General features: G+C 41.2%; 1 protein-coding gene across 11 annotated transcripts in view; it reads left to right on the forward strand.

Annotated features, from left to right (window-relative positions):
- DOCK10 (dedicator of cytokinesis 10) overlaps positions 1–21,542 on the forward strand; it is a 270,916-nt gene that overhangs the window by 144,677 nt on the left and 104,697 nt on the right. For all 11 annotated transcript variants that reach the window (XM_058703033.1, XM_058703042.1, XM_058703060.1 and 8 more), the window contains exons 4-7: positions 2,841–2,923; positions 11,030–11,102; positions 11,381–11,503; positions 11,757–11,891. In XM_058703033.1, the coding sequence (XP_058559016.1) occupies positions 2,841–2,923; positions 11,030–11,102; positions 11,381–11,503; positions 11,757–11,891 (414 nt within the window). The remainder of the gene's footprint in view (positions 1–2,840; positions 2,924–11,029; positions 11,103–11,380; positions 11,504–11,756; positions 11,892–21,542) is intronic.

Below are 21,542 nucleotides of genomic sequence, written 5' to 3' on the forward strand. Positions count from 1 at the left end.
GGCATTACACTCATTCTGTGAAATTCAGGATATACATACCTCAGATTCGGTAAAAGCCTTTGGCATATTTTGAGTATCATGTGAAATATGCATGAAGTATACGTGCTTATCATGTCTAAACAAAGATACTATCCCTAGCAAGAAAGGGTAGTGAGCCAATCAGTGCATCTTTGTGCCATTTAAACTTCCAGAGTAGGGGGAGTAGACATAGATATTATGGGACAGAAACTTCTAATCCAGTCTAATATCCTGGTTATTCACTAACTAAATCTGAGATCCTAATCAGTGAAATGGTTTGACCAAAAATCATGTGGGAAATCAGTAATAATGGGTTCGTTCCAGAACAAGAATAAAACACTGTAGCTCCTGGTTCGGTGCTGTTCCCTCTATTTGCCTTTTTCTTGTAACAAATATGTATTGGTTTGGTGATTTTTTTGCCAAGAATCTTTAAAATACTTTGATTATTCTGTCCGAAGAAAATAATCCAAACTGGGTCAGACTAGGGGGAGAAATACTCTGAACACATTCATGGTTTTTTTAACTTCTCATTTTTCATAAAAGACTTATTTTTATTAAAATACTCATTTTGGGGGGCACCTGGGTGCTCAGTCAGTTAAGCGTCTGACTCTTGATTTCGGTTCAGGTCATGATCTTGCAGTTCATAAGATCCAGCCCTGCATCAGGCTCTGGGGTGACAGTGTGGAGCCTGCTTGGGACTCTCTCTCTCTCTCTCTCTCTCTCTCTCTCTCAAATATAAATAAATAAATTTTTTTTTTTAAAAAAAGTGAAGATGGAACTTTTCATCCAAGGAGCACAGTAGGGCTTGGTTCTCTTCTTATTTCCAGAAACATGGCATTTGCAGAATTGGCTCGGGAATTTCATTTTAGGAAAATATTCATTTTCATTGCAGTTTAGTTAAATATTCAGTGTGGACCCCGTTCCTCTTCTCCATCCACAGCCCACCCTGCTCTCCTGAATTCCTTTTGCCTTTATCCATGTTCATTTGCTTGCTGGTTTTCTCCATTACTGGTTTTCTCCAGCTGGTTTTCTCTATTTGTTGGTTTTCTCCACTATTCTCTGCCAACATCCTCCTCCTCCCATCTTGGTCCCAGGCTCACGTGCTCTTCAGCCTCAGTCCCCAGCTTGTGTGTGGGTGCTGTCCTGAACAAATAGAGTCATGGTGCCAAGAAAGTTCAAGGTTAGAGAAATCCAGAGCAGCCGAGGGTACCCAACCACTCTCCCTTCTCCCTGCCTTTCCCTGCACTTTTTTTTTTTTTTAATTTTAATGTCAATTTTTTATTTTTGAGAGGTGGGGAGAGGCAGAGACAGGGGAAGACAGAGAATCCAAAGCAGGCTCCAGGCTCTGAGCTGTTAGCACAGAGCCCAACATGGGTCTTAAACCCATGAACCATGAGCCAACATCAGACGCTTAACCAACTGAGCCACGCAGGGGCCCCCTGCATCTTGAGCCAGGTGCCCGCACCCAGAGCTCCCCACCAACCTTTCTGGAGTGCCCTTGGGCCATTCCCTCCCACGTTCTGTTCCTTTCTCTTCTGCAAAGACAGTGGCAGCGTTTCCTTTGCTTCTGGCGCTTCCACACCCCAAGTGACCCTTCTCCCACTGCTTTCCTTGCCTGTCCCCTTCCCGGTTCCAGACAGCCACAGGTCGTTATTTCTCACCTTGTGGGAAGTTCATTGATCCTCGTTTTCTTCACCGTAGAGGACGAGATCTTATAATCCTCATGCCAGATGCTTTATCCCCAGGTTCCTGTAATTTTAGGATCAAAAGGAATCTGAGGGGTGCCTGGGTGGCTCAGTCAGTTAAGCGACCGACTTCGGCTCAGGTCATGATCTTGCGGTTCCTGAGTTCAAGCCCTGCATCAGGCTCTCTGCTGTTAGCACCACGGAACCCCTTCAGACCCTCTGTCCCCCTCGTTCTCTGCCTGTCCCCTGCTTATTCTCTCTCTCTCTCTTTCTCTCTCTTAAAAATAGATAAATACTTAAAAGAAAGAAAGAAAGAAAGAAAGAAAGAAAGAAAGAAAGAAAGAAAGAAAGAAAGAAAGAAAGAAAGAAAGAAAGAAAGCAATCTTAAAGGCCACCTAGTGAAATCCCCATTACCACTCTGTGGTCTACCACTGCCAGGTCCATGGTTGGTGCTTGGGAAATATTTGCCATCAATCAGCATTGCAAAATCAGCCATTATGTACTACTGTAAGATAGTTATTTTATACTATTAACTTTGTTTTTCAAAAAGTCGCTTGTCATGTTTTATTCCTATCTATCTATAAAACTCAGTGAGTAATCATGGAGAAGGCTAACCCTTAGAAAGCATTGAGGTAAAACTGAAAAACTGATTTCAAATTGACAGTCCAGCTGACATAGAGGGGAAGAGATAAGTTACTGATGCAAGGACAAGAAGAGTGGTCTAAAGTTACAATGAAAAGATTACATAGAAATAATGATATCTTCTACCAGTAAGAGCTGTTAAATAATGGAAGGTTGCTAAGGAAAACTAAAACGTGACTGTACTTGAAGCCAGTAATGAATATGGTGTGATTCATGGGCTGATTAAATTAGACTTTCCTTGATGGCATAAAATAGAATAAATATGTTAAATGGTTCCTCCTCCAAGAGTCTGGGAAAGGTTAGATTTCCATTTCACTAGAAAATATGATATGATTATCATCACCCAGCCCCTTCCCTACCTTAAAATCGCTAATATAGCTCCCTGTTAACACTACCCCAGAGATGACATGAAGTGTATTCGCTGTGCTTTTTGCCAGGACAGCTAATTTTTTTTTAATGATAATTTGTAATTGTCGTTTTTTTTTTTTCTTTTAGGCTTGTAAATTTTATAGCTCCCAATGGTATGTGGTAAACTACAAATATGAACAATATTCTGGAGACTTCCGACAGTTACCCCGGTAAGAACCTGTCATATATAAATGGGTTTTTCCATGTATAAAATACGTTCTCAGTTTAAGTTCTACAGTTGTTCATGAATACATGCACGTTAACTAGTGTCAAGGTCTATTTTACAAAATTTAAAAATAGGAGTCATGATATAGCATTTTGGTCAACAATGTACATTTTGTTGTATATGAACAGAGTTGATTGTAAGATACAAATGTATTCTTATTTAATTTTCTAACAGTCTTTTTTTTTCAATATATATTTATTTTGGGGAGAGTACAAGTTGGAGAAGGGCAGAGAGAGAGGGACAGAGAATCCGAAGCGGGCTCTGCCATGACAGCAGCAAGCCCGATGTGGGGCTTGAACTCACAAACCGCGATATCATGACCTGAGCCGAAGTCGGATGCTCAACAAACCGAACCAGCCAGGTGTCCCTGAACAAATTCTTGAAGTGTTACTCTATCACTCTTTTGTGAGCTGTTATTTCAATAGAGCAGATACGACAGGACTGGAAAAGAACAATGTGGACCAAAACATGTTTCTGAGGATATTCTGTATTTAGCATTCAGATTTGCCACTGGCTTCATGTATTTCCATGCTGGGATACCAAGAGTCATGAAGGTAGACAACCTCTGCAGAAATGTTACATGTCTAAGAACAGCAAAAAGGGAAAAATTAACAGCTTTTTTTTTTTCTTCTGGACTAAGTAAAGTCTTTGGGAGAAGGTGTCTTTGTTCTGTACCTGTTCAAATGTCACCTTCACAGACAAGCTTGCCTGACCTACTACCTGAACTAAAGTAGTCATTTATTCAGTGTCTGTGTCCCCCACTAAAGCAAAAATCCCCAAAGGGCAGGGACTTTTCCTTGCAGAATCCCCTACAAGGGAGGAGAATGCCTGGCCTCTGGTAAGTGTGTAATAATGACTTATTGAATAAGTAAAGTAAGTGAATGGCAAATTTTGAAATACAGCATTCCTTTAAAAAAGAAAGAAAAGAAATATAATATTCATGGAAGGGATTGGAGTTGCTCGAATTCAAAGAACTGCAATGAATTGGAATCTCTTAACACATTGGTTCATCTAACTAAAACAATGCAAATAATCCAGAAAAACACAACAATCAAAAGCAAAGTTATTAACACTTCCCTCAAGTGAAGGCATCGAGAAGGTACTTGTTGTGTCTAACTTTTTAGTGGGTGTGTGGTTTATTTATTTTTTTTTATGTTTATTTTTGAGAGAGAGAGAGAGAGACAGTGTGTGAGTGAGGTAAGGGCAGAGAGAGAGGGAGACACAGAATCTGAAGCAGGCTCCAGGCTCTGAGCTGTCAGCACAGAGCCTGACATGGGGCTCCAACTCATGACCCACAAGATCATGACCTGAACCAAAGTCAGACACTCAACTGACTGAGCAGCCCAGGCACCCTTATGTGGACACGTGGTTTAGATTTGGGCACTATTTGCACAAATTTCCCATGCCCCCAGCAGCAGCTGTTCCAGGCTTGGATACTTGGATGGGCTGCTCTCTACCCACAAATGCAGAATTTGAAGGAGCTACAGAATAGTTCAGAGAAGGTAGCATCTGAGCTCAGACCTGAAGGGACAGTAGCTCCCAGCACTGTGGTCTTGGGAAAGGATTCCCAGAGGAAACAGCAAGGGCAGGGACCCTGACCTTGGAACCAGCATGGTCTCTTGAGCAGAATGGGGAGGCTGGAACTGAGGTGGAAAGGTTATAGTGAAGTGAAACCATGGAACGAGGCAAGGGACCTGGCGGGCCCTGGAAGAGAGAGCTTGGATTCATTCCCACTGCAACAGAAGCCTGTGGAAATTTTAGCCTAGAGTGTGATGTGATCCAGTTTAATTCTTTAAAAGATCATTTGGTGTACTCTAAGGAGAATGGGATTGTAGCAGTGAGTATACAGGAAAAAAAAAAAAAAGAAAGATGTGAATGGGAAGGAGGCTATTCTATTTCTTTATTTCTTTAAGTTTTTATTTATTTTGAGAGAGAGAGAGAGAGATAGAGAGACAGGGAGGGGCAGAGAGGGAAGAAGAGAGAATCCCAAGCAAGCTCCACGTTATCAGCGCAGAGCCCATTTCAGGGCTCAGTCTCACAAACAACGAGATCATGACCTGAGCTGAAATCAAGAGTTGGACACTTAACCGACTGAGCCACCCAGGCGCCCAGTATTTTTCAGTTGCATTACTGTAAAGAACAAAACAATGTTCCTCCAAAGCAGCAAACCTTTTTGCAAACAGCCAACATTAACTTTTACCAAATCTCTGGACATCCCCTTAAATTCAGGTCACTCCTGATATAACCTCCCGTATGGACTTTCGTGCTAAGAAGGTCTACCATACCCCCGGCTTTCGTGAGTAATTACTGTGTATATTCAGAGTGTCTGGGCCTTAGTCACACACGTTTTGTAGGCACAATTGAAAAGTATTTTTTTTTTTACCATCGAGACTTCCTCTTTCTGAAAACGGTTCTGAGAAGTGGTCACGACTTGGAAACTGCGTCCAAGCGGTTGGAAGATCTCATATGAAGTGAGAGATTGTAGAAAGTGGCATTTAGCTGCCCTTCCAAGTACGTGCCTTCCCACTGACTTCAGGTCTGTTGGAATCTTTAGCAGCTTGATCCCCAAACATCTTTTCTTTATCTTCATGATGCCATCAAGAAAAAAAAAATATATGAGAGATTTTGCCTTCACGGTATTCGTTCTCCATTAAAACAACAGAGGAACCACCTCGAACAAAAACAAGGTCTGGATATCATGGAGCATGAGAAGAACCTCATGAGAAGTAGACAAAAGTAACGAAAATATCGTTGAGAATTTCCCTTAATTAACTAAAGGAAGTAGAAGTTGATACCACGAAGGGGAAGAATACTCCTGCCACAAAGTCAGAGATTTCAATGAACTATGTGAAAATCAGAAGTTCTAGAATGTAATCTTCCCACATCCCCTGAAATGATGAAGACTGTAAGACTGAATGAAAAAAATCTTTTTTTAAATGATTTTACAAAGTGAAGCACTCCCCATTAAAGACTACACACATATTTAGGTCAGTAGTAGAAACAGATCATTTAGTTGGCCTTCAGAGGCTATTAGAAGTAAATCGTGTTCGTGCCTCCTGGATTAGAAGAATTCTCCAATGCCCGCTACCAATTTAAACTGATCATTTCTTTTTATGGGTTGCTGAGGCTACAGAATGAAACCTTGCAATTGTGGAAGAGTGAAAAACAAAGTGTGTTTATTCACCTAATTTTTATTCTTTAAATTTGAAATTGTGTTATTGTGTTTTTAAGAACCTCACTTTTTTTTTTTTTTTTTTTTTTTTGAGTATCTGTTCATAGACGGATAGTGGAGAGAACATTATTTCAGGCTAGAATGTAAAATGTAAGCCTTCATACATAAAATCCAGGGCTGAATTTGGGATTCACAAGAGACAAGAATGACAAAAACTACATGATGCCAAAGGAGCCAAGTCTATACCGTGGGGAAAGGACAGTCTCTTCAATAAATAGTGTTGGGAAAACTGGACAGACATGTACAAAAGAATGGAAATGGACCACTTCTTACACTGGACACAAAAATTAATTCAAAGTGGATTAAAGACTTGAATGTGAGACCTGGAACCATAAAACTCCTAGAAGAAAACTAGATGGTGACCTCCGGGACATCAGTCTTGGCAATGAGTTTTTGGATCCGACTGCATTCCAAGTAAAAATAAACAGGTGGCCTTGCACCAAACTCAAAAGCTTCAGCACGGCGAAGGAAACCGTCAACATAATGAAAAAGCAACCTTCAGAATGGGAGGAAATATTTGCAAATCATATATCTGATGACTAATATCCAAAATATACAAAAAACTCATACAACTCAATAACAAAAAATATAACAATCCAGCTAAAAAGTGGGCAAAGGATCTGAATAAACATTTTTCCAAGGAAAGCAGACAGTGGCCAACCGGTACCTGGAAAGGTGCTCAACAACACTAGTCATCAGGAAAATGCAAATCAAAACCACAAGGAGATTCCACCTCCCACCCATTAGAATGGTTAGTATCAAAAGGACAAGAAATAACAAGTGTTAATGAGGATGTTGAACAAGGGGAACCCTCATGCACTATTGGTGGGAATGTAAACTGGTGCAGCCAGTATGTATGGGGGTCCCATAAAAACTGTATGGGGGTCCCTCAAAAAATTAAAAACAGAACTCCCATATGACCTAGCAACTCCACTTCCGGGTATTTATCCAAAGAAAACAAAAACATGAATGCAAAAAGATACATGCATTCTATGTTCACTGCAGCATTGTTTATAACAGCCAAGACACGGAAACAACTTAAATGTCCGTTGATGCATGAATGGAGAAAGAAAACATGAGATATCTATCTATCTATCTATCTATCTATCTATCTATCTATCTATCTCGATATATTTGAGGAACATGGCCACTATTGTGATCCACTATTACCAAGAACAAATGCCTATAAAATTAGTCTTTTGTAAGAAAGAGAAGAAAGGGTAAGTCATGCTGGCAGTAGAGGACAGAATAAGAAGTTCAGAAGCAGAATTGTACCAAGGTCACAGGGAGACTAATAGGAAATAATTGGCATAGAGCATAGGATGACCCCTGAGCCAGATGTTGACCTTCCATGTTCAAGTTTATCTGTGCTGCCTCTTCCTTAGTTTTCCCTACGAATGCTTTTATCTTTCACTTAGGATGTTTCTTTAATACTCCCTTTACTGCCCTGCTATCATTTTAAGAATCCTGGAACACTCATGTTCCCTTCTCTGCAGACAAAACGCTTGGAGTAATTGCTCTGAAGTCAGCCATTTGAACCTGCCCCTGAATTTCAGGCAATGTGTTGCCTCGCTGGATGAGGGAAGAGAGGGAAGGGTTGTGTTTAGGGGCTTTATTTTGCCAACCAAATGAAGAGGTGAAAGTGATTGCTTTTTGTTTAGGATTGTCAGGATGTTGTTAGGCTCTTTTGGAGAAAAGGGATATTTTGGGTAGGATAGGAAACATTTCCCAGTGGTCCTAAAGTAACACTGTCACCTGCGACTGGCTCACCCTTCACATAAGTTGACCGTAACCAAAAGAGGCAGAACAAGTTAACATTGGGGGCACTGACACAGATAAGCTCGAGTATCCCTAAGGCTCTGTAAGAAAGAGAATGGAGTACAGATACACCACGATCCTTTGGAAGAGAATAATGGCTCCAGTCTTACTTAATGTACTTATTAAAGATGGTTTGATTAACTTACCCTACATACAGCAAGTAGCATTTTAGAAAATAGGACTTCTAGTCCAACTTCATAAACACACAGTCCACTGTGTGTTTATGTAACTGTTACGGACTTCATTTTCTTCTCAGTACAACACCCAAATTACACTGGACTGTGAAGTTCTAGTATTTGTACACAAACGTCTAATTACACACATATATAATTCACTAAAAAGCTATATGCTGCATAGTACATATTTAAACTTAAGTACAGAAGTTCTGCTATCTTGGTATAGAGTTTTCAACTTCTTTGAACTTACAAATAAGTCTTAGAGGAACAAGGCTGCATTATGTATGTATTAATATATTTCTGGAATTTGGAATAATGCATACCCACTCGAATAATTTCATATACATCAGTGGACAAATACTTATTCTGTTCTTACCATGTGCCAGAACCTGTGGGGGAGATAAATTTAAAATACACATCTCCTACCACCCTTCTTTCAAGCCTCTGGCTTTTAAATAAGCCTGTTACCATTTACAACTACTTACCTATGGGTCTTGGGATTTCATATCAAGGCTATACAACTGAACAAAAATGGACAAATAAATTGGGACTGGGGCTGAAGGGAGACCCCAGATACCATCCTTAATACGCAATATCAACTACTGTGTACCCCGGAATAGCTTTATTTTTCTTAGCTATTGGTTTTGGTAGCAAGTAACATATAATCTGAACTTATAAAATAAATTCACAATACTAAGATCATTTTTCAAAACCTCTTTTAACACACGGGAGGTGCGTCTTAGGACGTTGGCCACCAAAAATATGTGTTTTGGCGTCCCCAAGATGTCTTCCAAAAACAGTTTTAAATGATACCATGTTGTCTTATTTTGCTTCTCTGTCTCCTTGTTCACCTTGCCTATCACTGATGCAATCAGCAAATGCGTATTGAGCGTCCCTACAGTAGAAAAAGACAAAGCCTGGGGACGCTGTAGATGGGACTTCATTGGAGTCTCTGGCTTTAAGAAACATGTAATCTTGGGGCACTTGGGTGTCTCAGTTGGTTAAGCATCCAACTTCAGCTCAGGTCATGATCTCAGAGTCCATGAGTTTGAGCCCTGCACTGGGCTCTCTGCTGACAGCACAGAGCCTGCTTCAGATCCTCTGTCTCCCTTTCTCTTTACCCCTCCCCTGCTGGTTCTCTCTCTTTCAGAATAAATAAATAAGTAAATAAATAAATAAAACTAAAAAAAAAAAAACAAAAAAACATGTGATCTGGTGGAGGGAATCAACAGATTCAGGTAAGCGTCATAATAGACATGTACCCAGCATCTCCATGGAGAGAGTCCTAATTTTGAGATTCCAGGGTGTCTTCATGGAAACAACTTTGGGGGTGTGAACTCTTCTTAGACTACGGTAGAATATTGTCTGGCCTTGTATAAGAATGAAATCCTAATACTGGCCACGACACGAATGAACCTCAAGGGCATTTTACAATAAATGAAATCAGCCAGACACACAATGAAACATAAGATGAGGTGCCCAGAATAGCCAAATACAGAGAGGCAGAAAGTAGAACAGTGGTTACCAGGGGTGGGGGAAGGGAGAGATATGGAACTGTTGTGTACCGGGTACAGCGTCATTTTGGGAACGAGACGGCCTTTTGTGATGGTTGCACAACAATGTGAACGTACTTTGTGCCACTGATCTGTACACGTAAAAATGGTTAGAATTGTAATTTTTCTGTTATGTATATTTTATCACAATTGAAAAAAAATCTATTATCAGTTATAGAGAATGTGACTCTGATCTCGGGCTTTTCCGTTTTATTAGTGAGGTCAGGGTTCTGTCTGTGCTCCTACCTGCCCTGCTGTGAACCAGGAATGGGCATTTTCAGGTCTTTCAGAGGAAAGGTAAAGAGTATTTTGAACCCACTTGAATCCACCGAATCCCTATGTGAATGCAGTCTGGTAATTTTATGCATACTGAAGTATAAAGAGGTCTTGGTCATGCCCCTTCCTATCTGGAATACCATCAACATAGGAAAAGATTTGTAACAGGAATAACTCAAAGAGCACCCCTGGACTTTTTTTCTCAATAGTCAGATTCCCAGGTTGCTTCTACACAACATAAATCACCTTAAAGAAAATGAATATCCCAGGCCAACTCTACACGTAGGATTCTCTCACTAAGTATCAAGGAATGTCCGAACCTCAGACGCTGTTGACCACTCTCCATCCAGCCATGACTTGTGAAATAGAATCAAGCCAAAGGAAGTTTACCTTTCTCCTGTTTTGCCATTGATAGTATCAGGTGCACACGCTGACTCTTCCGGGCTGGTCAGCATTTCAGGACTACCACGGAAAGGCACAAAGCGAGCACTCTTCGGCTTAATCAAGTTGGGGCAGACTTCAGGGGAGGCCACTGTCAGGGGAACAGCGCAACCTAGTGGCCAGAGCACGGGCTGGTTCTCGGGAACATGGTTTTTCCAATGGCCATCCCGTACCCTTAAGACTCGCCATGTAATGGTGAAATGGAAATGAAAACAACACTGCTTCGTATTCCACTGCAGAAGGTAGAGGAAGAAGCATACAAACCACCAGAGCTTTAAAATTGTCCTGCTTGCCTTCATCTCATTCAAGAAGACATGTGTAAATCTGTATAAATAGTAACTCCACGGTTTAAAACAGAGATTTATTTACCGGAGATAAAATGTAATGGTGCAGCAGAAAGTTAATGCTTCCAAAGGAGATCGGGCCCTCACAAGATTACGTTATTTTTTCGAAAAACACAACGGTTGTTACCTAGGGGAACAGCGGAAAATGAAAGTCAGGTCTCAAATGACAAATCAGAAACTCTTCTTTTTTTTTTTTTTCTTTACTCTCAGAGCAGAATACAAACCAGAGAAGCTTCCTTCACATTCCTTTGAGGTGGACCATGAAGACGCTGATAAGGATGAAGTAAGTAAATTACTGAAAGCTAAGTGTTTAAATCAGGAGGACAATTAGTTCCTGTCCTCCACTAGAGTATTCCACATTCTGACCAATTTTACGAGGAAGCTGCCATAGCTATTTGTGGAAGGGGCTTTGAGTCCAAATGAGTCACGTTTGCTTTGAAATGGAACATGATTACTTAAGACGCGTCGAAGAGAGAAAGAGGAGGCTCATTTGTAAGTGCAGCGTCTAAGATGTGGGATTCACGAAAGGTTGCAGTCATGCCCTTGATTCCTCTTCCACAGGATACCACCTCCCACTCATCTTCTAAGGGCGGTGGGGGAGCTGGAGGAACCGGAGTTTTCAAGTCTGGCTGGCTCTACAAGGGGAATTTCAACAGCACCGTGAACAATACCGTTACTGTTCGGGTAAGGAGACATCAAGGCTCATCTTTGTTTCTGCCAGTTCTCTGGACACCCCCTCCTTTGGTCACAGCACAGAGGAGTGTCATTTGCATCGAGTTTATGTTTCGGGTCATATTTTATTTATGAGGAAGGAGGACGCTGTTCCCTAGAACAGTGCCCAAGAATGTAGCGCGCCCGGAGGAATTTCAGAATTTCTAATTTCTGTACTAGCACACTGCATTTTGAACTACCTGTCTATTTCTTCCCCTTTCTTTAGTCATTCAAAAAACGCTACTTCCAGCTGACTCAGTTGCCAGATAACTCCTACATCATGAATTTTTACAAAGATGAAAAGATATCCAAAGAGCCCAAAGGCTGCATCTTTTTGGATTCCTGTACAGGTGTGGTGCAGGTGAGTAGATATCCCTTTCCTCCTTGAGTTTTGTTTTCCCCTCTTGGATTTGAAACAACTATCTCAGTTGTTGTTGTTGTTAATTTTTTTTAAATTTATTTTGAGAGAGAGAGAAAATGGGGGGGGGGGTGGAGAGGCAGAGAGAGAGAGAGGGAGAGAGAGAATCCCAAGCAGGCTTCGTGATGTCCGCACAGAGCCCGACGCGGGGCTCTGTTCTGCTCGGGGCTTGATCTCACGAACCACAAGATCATGACCTAAGCCGAAAATCAAGAGTTGGACCCTTAACTGACTGAGCCATCTAGGAGCCCCTCCCCTTTTGGGCTTTTTAATCAAAGAGTGTGTTCATCCAGTCATCATTCATTCGAGCGTTTATGGAGTATCTGATATGAGTCAAAAACTGTTCTCGACTTTAGAGATCCGGTGGAAAACAACACAACCCGAGTTTCTGCTTTCACAAAACTCACTTTCAACAAAGGAAAAATAATAGAAAATACACAAAGAAAAAAAATCAACAGAATGGAATCAGTGGGTGAAATCTGGAGTGAAGAAAAGAAATGGGGCTGTGGAAGGCAGAGAGACAAATGGTGAGGTTGGAAAGGAGTACCAGTGCTCCAGAAGTGAGAAAAAAAACATCTTCATATAGAAATTATTTGATCTGAAAACTAAAGAATGAGCGGGGGCAGCAAGTGCAAAGGGCCTGAGGCAAGAGCAAGTCTGGTATATTCAAAGAGAAGGAGAAAATGAAGCAGCCTGTGTGGCTGCAGCATACAACGCCACTGAGCTAAAGAATTCAATAATATATAAACCATATAGCTCACTATGCTTCATAAATCCTATCTTTATTATTGGGTAATAATGAGGTAGTACATTGGCAGTGCGCATATAATCTTCTTCCTTCTAAGAGGAGGTTTCCTTCAAAGACAAGGATTACATCGATTCCCAAGAGCTTAATTTCAGAAACAGACACGGCGCTTTTAACGGACCATACTGTTCCGGAAGTTCTTCTTAGCGTGTGATTGTTCTTAGTGTGCAGTGCGACATAGACCACTGTGGCAAAGGGAAGCAGAATAACTCCATAGACCTCATCTGGACATCATGCTTTCATTTATTCTTTTCGCTCTCAGGAAGTAAGGATCCTCCTATTCCCTCTTACCTAACAATCAAAGCAACCAAACCTTACAGCAGCCTCAGCTTGTGGAGGTTGAGGACTGTGTTTCTGGTCACCGGTCACCAGGAGCAGACCTTCTCTTCCCACTCACCTGCAGGCGTCGACGCAGCTGGCTCCAGAGCTGAGATTACGTCTTGGATTAATACCAAGGGGCACTCGGATATGTGGATGCGAAATGGAGCTGTCTCCAGTCACTTAGGCCTGGGCTTTTTCTGGATGGTCTATCTGTTAAAATCTGGAATTCCTCCAGAAAGTACTAATGCTGAACTTTAAAAGGAAAGAATTAATTAAGTGTAGCAGAGTAGTCGGCTAGAAGTGAAAGATAATTGCATTTTAATGCAGATGCCAGCTTTCCATATGGAAAGGGCAATAAGGATCTTAATGGAGGGTGGAGATGGTTTTCTATTGTTGGCCGCAAAGGAAGCTTGGGCTTTAGAAATGTCAAGTGAAACTTCCCGCAGTAGGTGGAAGATCAACGATTACATTCTCTAGAAACTGAGCTAAAACTCTTAGGTATTTTCTTTTCCATTTTTTTCCTTCAAAGCTCGCTCTAGCAAATGCATTACCATCTTTCAGGCAGTATCCCTGTAGCCCGTGCTGTATATCCAGCTCACAGAGATACGTATTACTATGACATTGCTTCTTCGAAGAATCCTAGTAACTCGGTGTTGAGCACGCATCTCGGTGCTCAAATCTGACCTTGACTACGGGAACTTCTCCATCACGTCTTAGACGGCACTTCAGTCTCTGCTGACGTGGTGCCTTGGAGCTGGAGAGTGTCTTCTAGGAGAAAACAAAGTTTGGGGTTCATACAGGTCAGCATTCAAATCCTGGTTTCACCACTTACTTTTGGAGGCTTTGAGTAAGTTACTCGGACTCTGGGCTCAGGTTCCTCAGCTGTAAAAACTCAAATAATGTGCTAGCATGGAAAAGGATCTGGGAGACCGTGTGCCTTCAGCCTTTCTTCCCTAGTCTTGTAACCAAACTAACGTGATTTCGCTCCTTGGTGAGTCACAGATAGAAGCTACACCAGGTGAGCTATCTCACAAAAAAAAGACTTCACGCGCAGCAAATACGGAGATCGTGGTGAATAACTCCCCTGGCAAGGGTGAGTGGGATCCCTTTATTTAGGGTTAGGATGAATATTTAGAAAGGGGAACCTTGTCATCGTATGTAGGTCTAAGCATGAGGTTATACATGTGACTTAGGGAAATATACCTATATATATATATATATATATATATATATATATATATATATATATATACATTGTATGTTTTATAAATGAGGCCTGTGTTCCTCTCGGAGGAGAGATTTTAATATGGTAATGAGGTAAAGGTAATTGTTGGTTACTCTGTGGGTCACTCCATGGTCCATCTGCACTGGTGTGAGTCAGGGGTTGACTTCAAACTGGTCTGGACCTTCTGGTCCACAGTTCTTCGCCTGGGCAATTATTGTTTGAGGAGTAGTTTTGGTTTTTATCATGGGGTGCTGTGCCCTTCAGGCTTTTTGCCTGAGTTCAAAGGTAAGCTGGAAAGAAGAGCTTAAGGAAAAATGTGGGACGTAAGTCCCTAAGTACAAGCAAGTGAGCAGTAAAGGTCAGCGCTAGCTGGTGATAGGCTTTCCATCAGGTGCAAAGATCACAACTATGAGAAAGACATTCCACTGGGGAAAGACCTACCTAGAAAATCTCCATTCACCTTCCTGAAATTTCTGTCTAAATATTCTTCTTTATTCATTTAGTTTTTATTCACTCATGTATTCTTTCATTCAACAAACTTATTGAGTGTCTATGACATACTAGGAACTGTGCTTAGGCATTGAGAACTCCCTGCTGAAGTCAAAACCAGAGAGGAACATAGGCTCATTGTTAATGATTACACAGTGTCACAAAAGCTATCAACAACACCTGCTATTGAATGTTCTAGGAGCACAGAACAGTGATGAATGAACTCTTCTGGGTCAGCTAGCAGGATTTGCCAAGGTAGATGTCGCACCTTAAAGCACAGCTGCATTTCTATTTCACTCCCCAGTAGATGGCCATTCAAATATTCGGGAACACTACTATATCTTTGAAAGAGTTTAGCCCTATACCCCTTCATTTCTATTCCTATTTATCAAGAACTTGTAGCCCTTTGGGGAGGGAGGACCTCCAACTTCTTGAGATCACTGGGAAGATAGATGTCTGGGTTATGTACCACCTTGTGTCTGGATCCTGGTTCTTACATATTTGCTTATGGCTGTCTCTGGCTTATGAGGTCTTACAAGTGGAAAGAAGATTCTCAAATAAGAAGCAAGCTTAGTCATTGCTCTCCCAAGCTCTCAGGTACAAAATGTGCCTGAAGACGAAACATGTACACACAGGATCACAGAACAAATGAATAATAGAATGAGTCAGACCTGTTTTGTCAAGAATCATTATCGGTTTCTCTTGAATAAAACAGAAAAAAGGAACAAAAACTTTACCTCAGAAGTGATACCTACCCTCTGGCATTCTTAGGAAGTCCAAGCTCCTAACAGTCTTCTGTGAACAAGCCATTTTGGTTGCTTCATTCAGACCCAATCTATGTCATTGTGTTTTTCTAAGAATAATCGTTGGAATTCTTAGAAATATATTTCAAGGGTGACATCAAGCAGAAGGAAACTCCTACCCAAGTCTCTCAGAGATTTGTGGTAATATTTACGGTTGGAAATTTTTTAGATCTTGATTTAAAGAAAAAAATTGACAATAGTTTCCATTTTGTACTATAATCAAATAGTGACATTAGATGTGTTTTATACCCCATGCACTCCCAATCTGGAACAGAACTTCTGGTTTTTGCTGCTTCAGTTTTGATCTGGGGCCAAGGGACATCTAGGCCTGTGTTATCCCATCTGATTCCTTCAGGGTCTTCTTATTCATTCATCCATTGGCCCATCCATCCATCTATTCAAGATCTTGCCACTGTGGAAGAGAATGAATAGTCCAAGCATCCCGTCTTCTAGGGTTCCCACCGCAACATTAATAATGAGCGATGTCACTTTATGCAGGCGTAAATGGGGGTGGGGGGCCAAACGCTGTTTATTTCCTCCTCGGGGCCGAATCTACCACCTTGTGGACATGGGTTCCAAGACCGTGGCCTCACGTGCTTAACTGAAGTCTAGAAACTTGGATACATTCTGCAGCTCCGGAAGCCCACCACCTGAAGGAAGTGGGGCCAGGTGTGAGACAGCAGGGAGCAGCTTGGAGTGTGCATGCCCACAGAAACGTGGTTAAATCGGGAGGGGAAAACTGCCAAGGAAAACAAATCTAGAAACTAAATCTGACCTATAAACTTCACATTAGCAAACTCTGGCTCTAAAGAATCTCATTTCCGGGGCGCCTAGGTGGCTCAGTTGGTTAAGCATCTGACTCTGGATTTCAGCTCAGGTCGCCATCTCAAGGTTCTTGAGATTAAGCCCCCGGTGGGGCTCTGCTATGACAACAGGAGCCTGCTGGAGCTTCTCTCTCTTCCGATCTCTCCGCGCCTCCCCTGCTTGCACACACGTGCGCGCGTGCTCTCTCTCAAAATAAATAAACTTCCATAAATAAATAAATAAGTAAATAAATAAATAAATAAATAAAATCTCATTTCCAATGATAACAATAAAAACCAGAGTGACACTGTACTTTTATCTGATACATTATGTGGCATCAGTTGATGGAACGCGCATTATTATTGTCCCAGTTTATTAAAATAAAACTCAGGGAGATAGAGTGGCTTTCCCAAATCACAGAGCTAATAAATGGCAAAAATAGGTTTGAAGTGGAGGGATGTCCAAAACTACAGGAAGATGCCCAAGGAAATAAGCTGATAATCATACATCCTATGGGCATGCCTGCACATATTCATACATCTATCCTGCATAAGCCACATGGACGGAAGAAGTACTACAAAGATATGCTCATGCGTAGCTTTAAGCAGTGGGTTTTAGGGGGAGGATTTATTTCAGCAAACATATATTGAAAACTTAGTTATGCTAGGCTTTGTGGGAAAGCCAAATACGAGTCAAATGTGGCTTCTGTCTTCAAAGAACTCCCAGCCTGTGGGACGATGCGTAGAAAGAAAAAATAAATGGAGCACATGCAAAGAAAATGAGTGGCACATCTCAAACAATAGGTTCTGATGACATAATGTAAGACTATCATATAACATATAAGATATATAAGATACAGAATATATCACTGCTTGAGACTTTATTGTACTTTACCTATAGCACATGCATAGTACGTACGCTATATTTCTGCTTAGTTGTTTACGGACACTCCATTACACTGGAATGCAAGTTCAATGAGGGCGAGTGCTTTATTTGAATGTTTTTATACACTGGAATGCAAGTTCAATGAGGGCGAGTGCTTTATTTGAATGTTTTTAATGCTGTGCACCTGACACACAGAAGGTACCCAGGACATTTTTGTTGAATGAAATGCACAAACAAACATACAGAGAATGGAAAGGATTACATCAATGGTAGCCACCAACCCCAGTAACCTGGATGTGATGTTGTGTGTTTCTTTTGGGAACTCTTCTTTTGTTCCTGCAAAAGATGCTAGTAACGTATTAGGCACAATGGAATATTTTGTTTGGGTAACTTGCTTTGATACTCATTTCTCCATTGGCTTTGGTAGCTTTGTTGGAGTTTCTATTTCGGAACCTTTCCAGATGAGTATTGTGGAAACAGACCAGTTGGCTACAACTCATTAAACATGTCAGTTGGCATTAGGACATATTCACAGTTTCCTGCTTTTTATGAAGCTGTGTAGATGGACTGTGGTGAGCTTTAGTAAACGGAGGAGTCACGTCTGCCACAAAGGACACTGTTTTCAGGGAAACAGGAAAACTGGGAGATCGAAAAAAAAGAATATGATTATTTCCTGATTACCACTATAATGACATAACAACTGCATTTCAAGATTATTAAAATGTCCCATTGATTTTCCTATTTTTGTCCTTTCTTTTTTTTGTGTGATTTTATATGCCATTATGTTAGAGATCATAGAGAAGGAGATAGAAAACCACTTAGGCATCACAGTCTTCCCCAGTGTAAGCTTCTCTATGACTGTAAGTAGTTCTGTTCCGCTCCAAATAGAAAAAGATAATTCGGTTTTTGAGAAGCTGCAGATAGAATATTTATTTCATTGGTAAATACGCCCTTTGGAGAAATAAGGGCTTGTTACAGTTTGCCCAAATTTTTGCAAAATATTTTTATAAGATTGTTGACATCAGCAACCCATTTTCCAATTCACTTGAAGTACAGTAGACAGTTTGGAAAATCAAATTTTAGTGTCTATGTTTTGTCCTGTTTTCTGTCTGGAATTCTCGGAGTTCCTTCTCCTCTGCATCTGAAAGCAGGTCGCAGTTCCATTGACTTTTAAGTCATACAATTAATGTAAGCATTTTACATGGCTTTTCATCTCCTTGTCTACATTATTTATGACATGAGATTAGTTAAACAGATTCTTTAATCTGTTTGTTTTCAAGACAACACTAAGACTGGCTTGCATTTTGCTGTGTTCAGATCCTTAACAGTGTTCCAGCCAAAGCTGTGCCCTGAACTCTGAGCATTTCGAGTTCTTTCCTCTGTATCTATTTCTGTTCCTGTTGTTTTATGAAGGAAAACTATCTCCTTTTACACTTGATCAAGGCCAAGCTGTCTTTGCCCTTAGACCCTCTGTGTCAGTGCAGGCCGCATGGGGTTTTATGGACCTCCTTCATGAGACCTGCCAGAAGTGTGTGTTAGGGTGTGTGGAGGGAGTCCACCCACACCTCCTGTGGAGATTATAGCTTCTAAGAATTTGCATTCTTTTTTTTAATTTTGTTTTTATTTTTTAAAATTTACATCCAGATTAGTTAGCATATAGTGCAACAATGATTTCAGGAGTAGGTTCCTTAATGCCCCTGACTCATTTAGCCCATCCCCCCCCCCCAAAACCCCTCCAGCAACCCTCAGTTTGTTCTCCATATTTAGGAGACTCTTCTGTTTTTTCCCTCTCCCTGTTTTTCTATTATTTTTGTTTCCCTTCCCTTATGTTCATCTGTTTTGTCTCTTAAAGTCCTCATAGGAGTGAAGTCATATGATTTTTGTCTTTCTCTGACTGACTAATTTCACTTAGCATAATACCCTCCAGTTCCATCCACATAGTTGCAAATGGCAAGATTTCATTCTTTTTGATTGCCGAGTAATACTCCATCGTTTATTTATACCACACCTTCTTTATCCATTCACCCACCGATGGACATTTGGGCTCTTTCCATACTTTGGCTATTGTTGATAGTGCTGCTACAAACATGGGGGTGCATGTGTCCCTTCGAAACAGCACACCTGTATCCCTTGGATAAATGCCTAGTAGTGCAATTGCTGGGTTGTAGGGTAGTTCGGTTTTTAGTTTTTTGAGGAACCTCCATGCTGTTTTCTTTTTTTTTTTTAATTTTTTTTTTCAACGTTTTTTATTTATTTTTGGGACAGAGAGAGACAGAGCATGAACGGGGAGGGGCAGAGAGAGAGGGAGACACAGAATCGGAAACAGGCTCCAGGCTCCGAGCCATCAGCCCAGAGCCTGACGCGGGGCTCGAACTCACGGACCGCGAGATCGTGACCTGGCTGAAGTCGGACGCTTAACCGACTGCGCCACCCAGGCGCCCCTCCATGCTGTTTTCCAGGGTGGCTACACCAGCTTGCATTCCCATAAGAATTTGCATTCTTAAAGAAGCTGCCTGTATGTTTGCTTTGCCCCCTAAAGTTTGGGGCCACCGCTATCTTTCTGGCAACCCCCACTGTGTTTATATTGCAGCCAAAATAGCCTCAAAATGCAGCTCTGGCGTTTTATGAGTCAAAATCATCCTGTCCTCTGCTTTCCTAGACCCCAGAGGGTCTTGAGAGAATAACAATATTCTCATATCGCAATAGCTTTCTGGTTCTCAAGAAGAGTTTTTATACCTTAAGTTTACACCTCTTCTTCAGCACATTCACACAGAATCTAAGTACGTTTATCTTCCAATTTCACATTTTTGTGATTAACTGGTTAATGCCTGTCTCCCCTGTTCAGCCAGGGCAGCTAATGTGTCTGTTTTTGCACAGCACGAAATCTGTCTTTTTGAAGGAATACCACTACTGCACTGAGTAGTGAGGATAACCAGTCAGCCTCTGCCCATATCAAGTTCATAGACTATTTAAAAAGCCAGCCAGCGAGTGAGTTGTTACAAGGAGTATGGGTCAGAGCCAAGAGCGTGTCCTTGGAAGAATCTAGAAAGTGGCATTTGAGCTATGAAGTTCTACAGTGAGAATCACAACTGGTTTTTTTAGCTAATTCTTTTTTCTGCTGAATTTTTCTTTTTCTTGAGGTGTATTTGTTACCCTTGTCTATTGTCAGCGCTTAGAGAAGCCATGACCTCAGGCCGTGACCAGCCCTTCGGGATGTGATTGTGCCAGGAAGGGGACAAGGAAGGGAAACAGCATTTTCTGAACATCTTTGCCCCTGATCATCTCAGTGGGTTAGAGGATAAAGAGGTTTTTTTTCCTTTCTCTGCCGCTTGCTACCTGTAGAATCCCAAGCACATTTCAATTTATCTCCCAAGCATCCATGTCATTACATGTTAAATGGAATAATTCAGTTTGTCTCCCAGGGCTGTTGTGGGATGAAGCAGAATAAAAACTATGCGTGCTCAGCACGGTACCTGCCATCTAGACGGCAAGTGGTTAGTAAGTGTCATATTTGTGGTAGTCATCATGATGTTGTGGAAGTTGAAAGGAGGAAGATATTTGAGGACAGTCTTCTGAGACCATCACCAAGAAAAAAGACCTTACCAGGAGGATACTACAAATTATTTTTTCTTGCCACCAGGAATAGCAATCCTGTCCCTGAAAAGAATCTTATACTTTGATATTCAGCCACAATCCCACACTATAATGTTACTCTCACCTTACGGTTCTTCTCCTATTTGCATTTTACCTGGTTGTCTTAAGCCCATAGACCTCACACTGTTGTAATTGTGGGTGCTCCAATGGCTTCAAAGCAGAGTTGACTAGGGGTAAGGGTTGACTACCTGTATCAATTAACTGAGAGTGAATTAGAGATGGGATATCTTCAATAATTCTTACAACCACTGCAGATAATATAACACTAATATCATTGCAGGCTCTATCATTCCGCTTTGAATTTATAATTCTAATCTCATTGCAGGAATGTATAAAAGTGCCATAATAATTTGCTCTTGTATTCCCTCCAGTTTCAGTGCGCTTCTCCCATCTTGGAATAGTTCAGTGGTTTTACAGATTTCAACTTGGATGCCCCTTCCTGGAAGGCCAGCCTGAAGTGGCTACTCACCCCCGAGCCCATTTTAATTCCCTGCACAGCCCCCAATTTCTGTTTTCCGGTCTTTTGTTCATTCATTCTTCCCTATGAATGTCAGTTTCCCAAAATCAGTAGGCAATCCTATTCCCTTATAAAAGGTGAGTGTTTTGAA

Source organism: Neofelis nebulosa, chromosome 2 (genome assembly GCF_028018385.1).
Source record: "Neofelis nebulosa isolate mNeoNeb1 chromosome 2, mNeoNeb1.pri, whole genome shotgun sequence".
Lineage (NCBI taxonomy): Eukaryota > Metazoa > Chordata > Mammalia > Carnivora > Felidae > Neofelis > Neofelis nebulosa.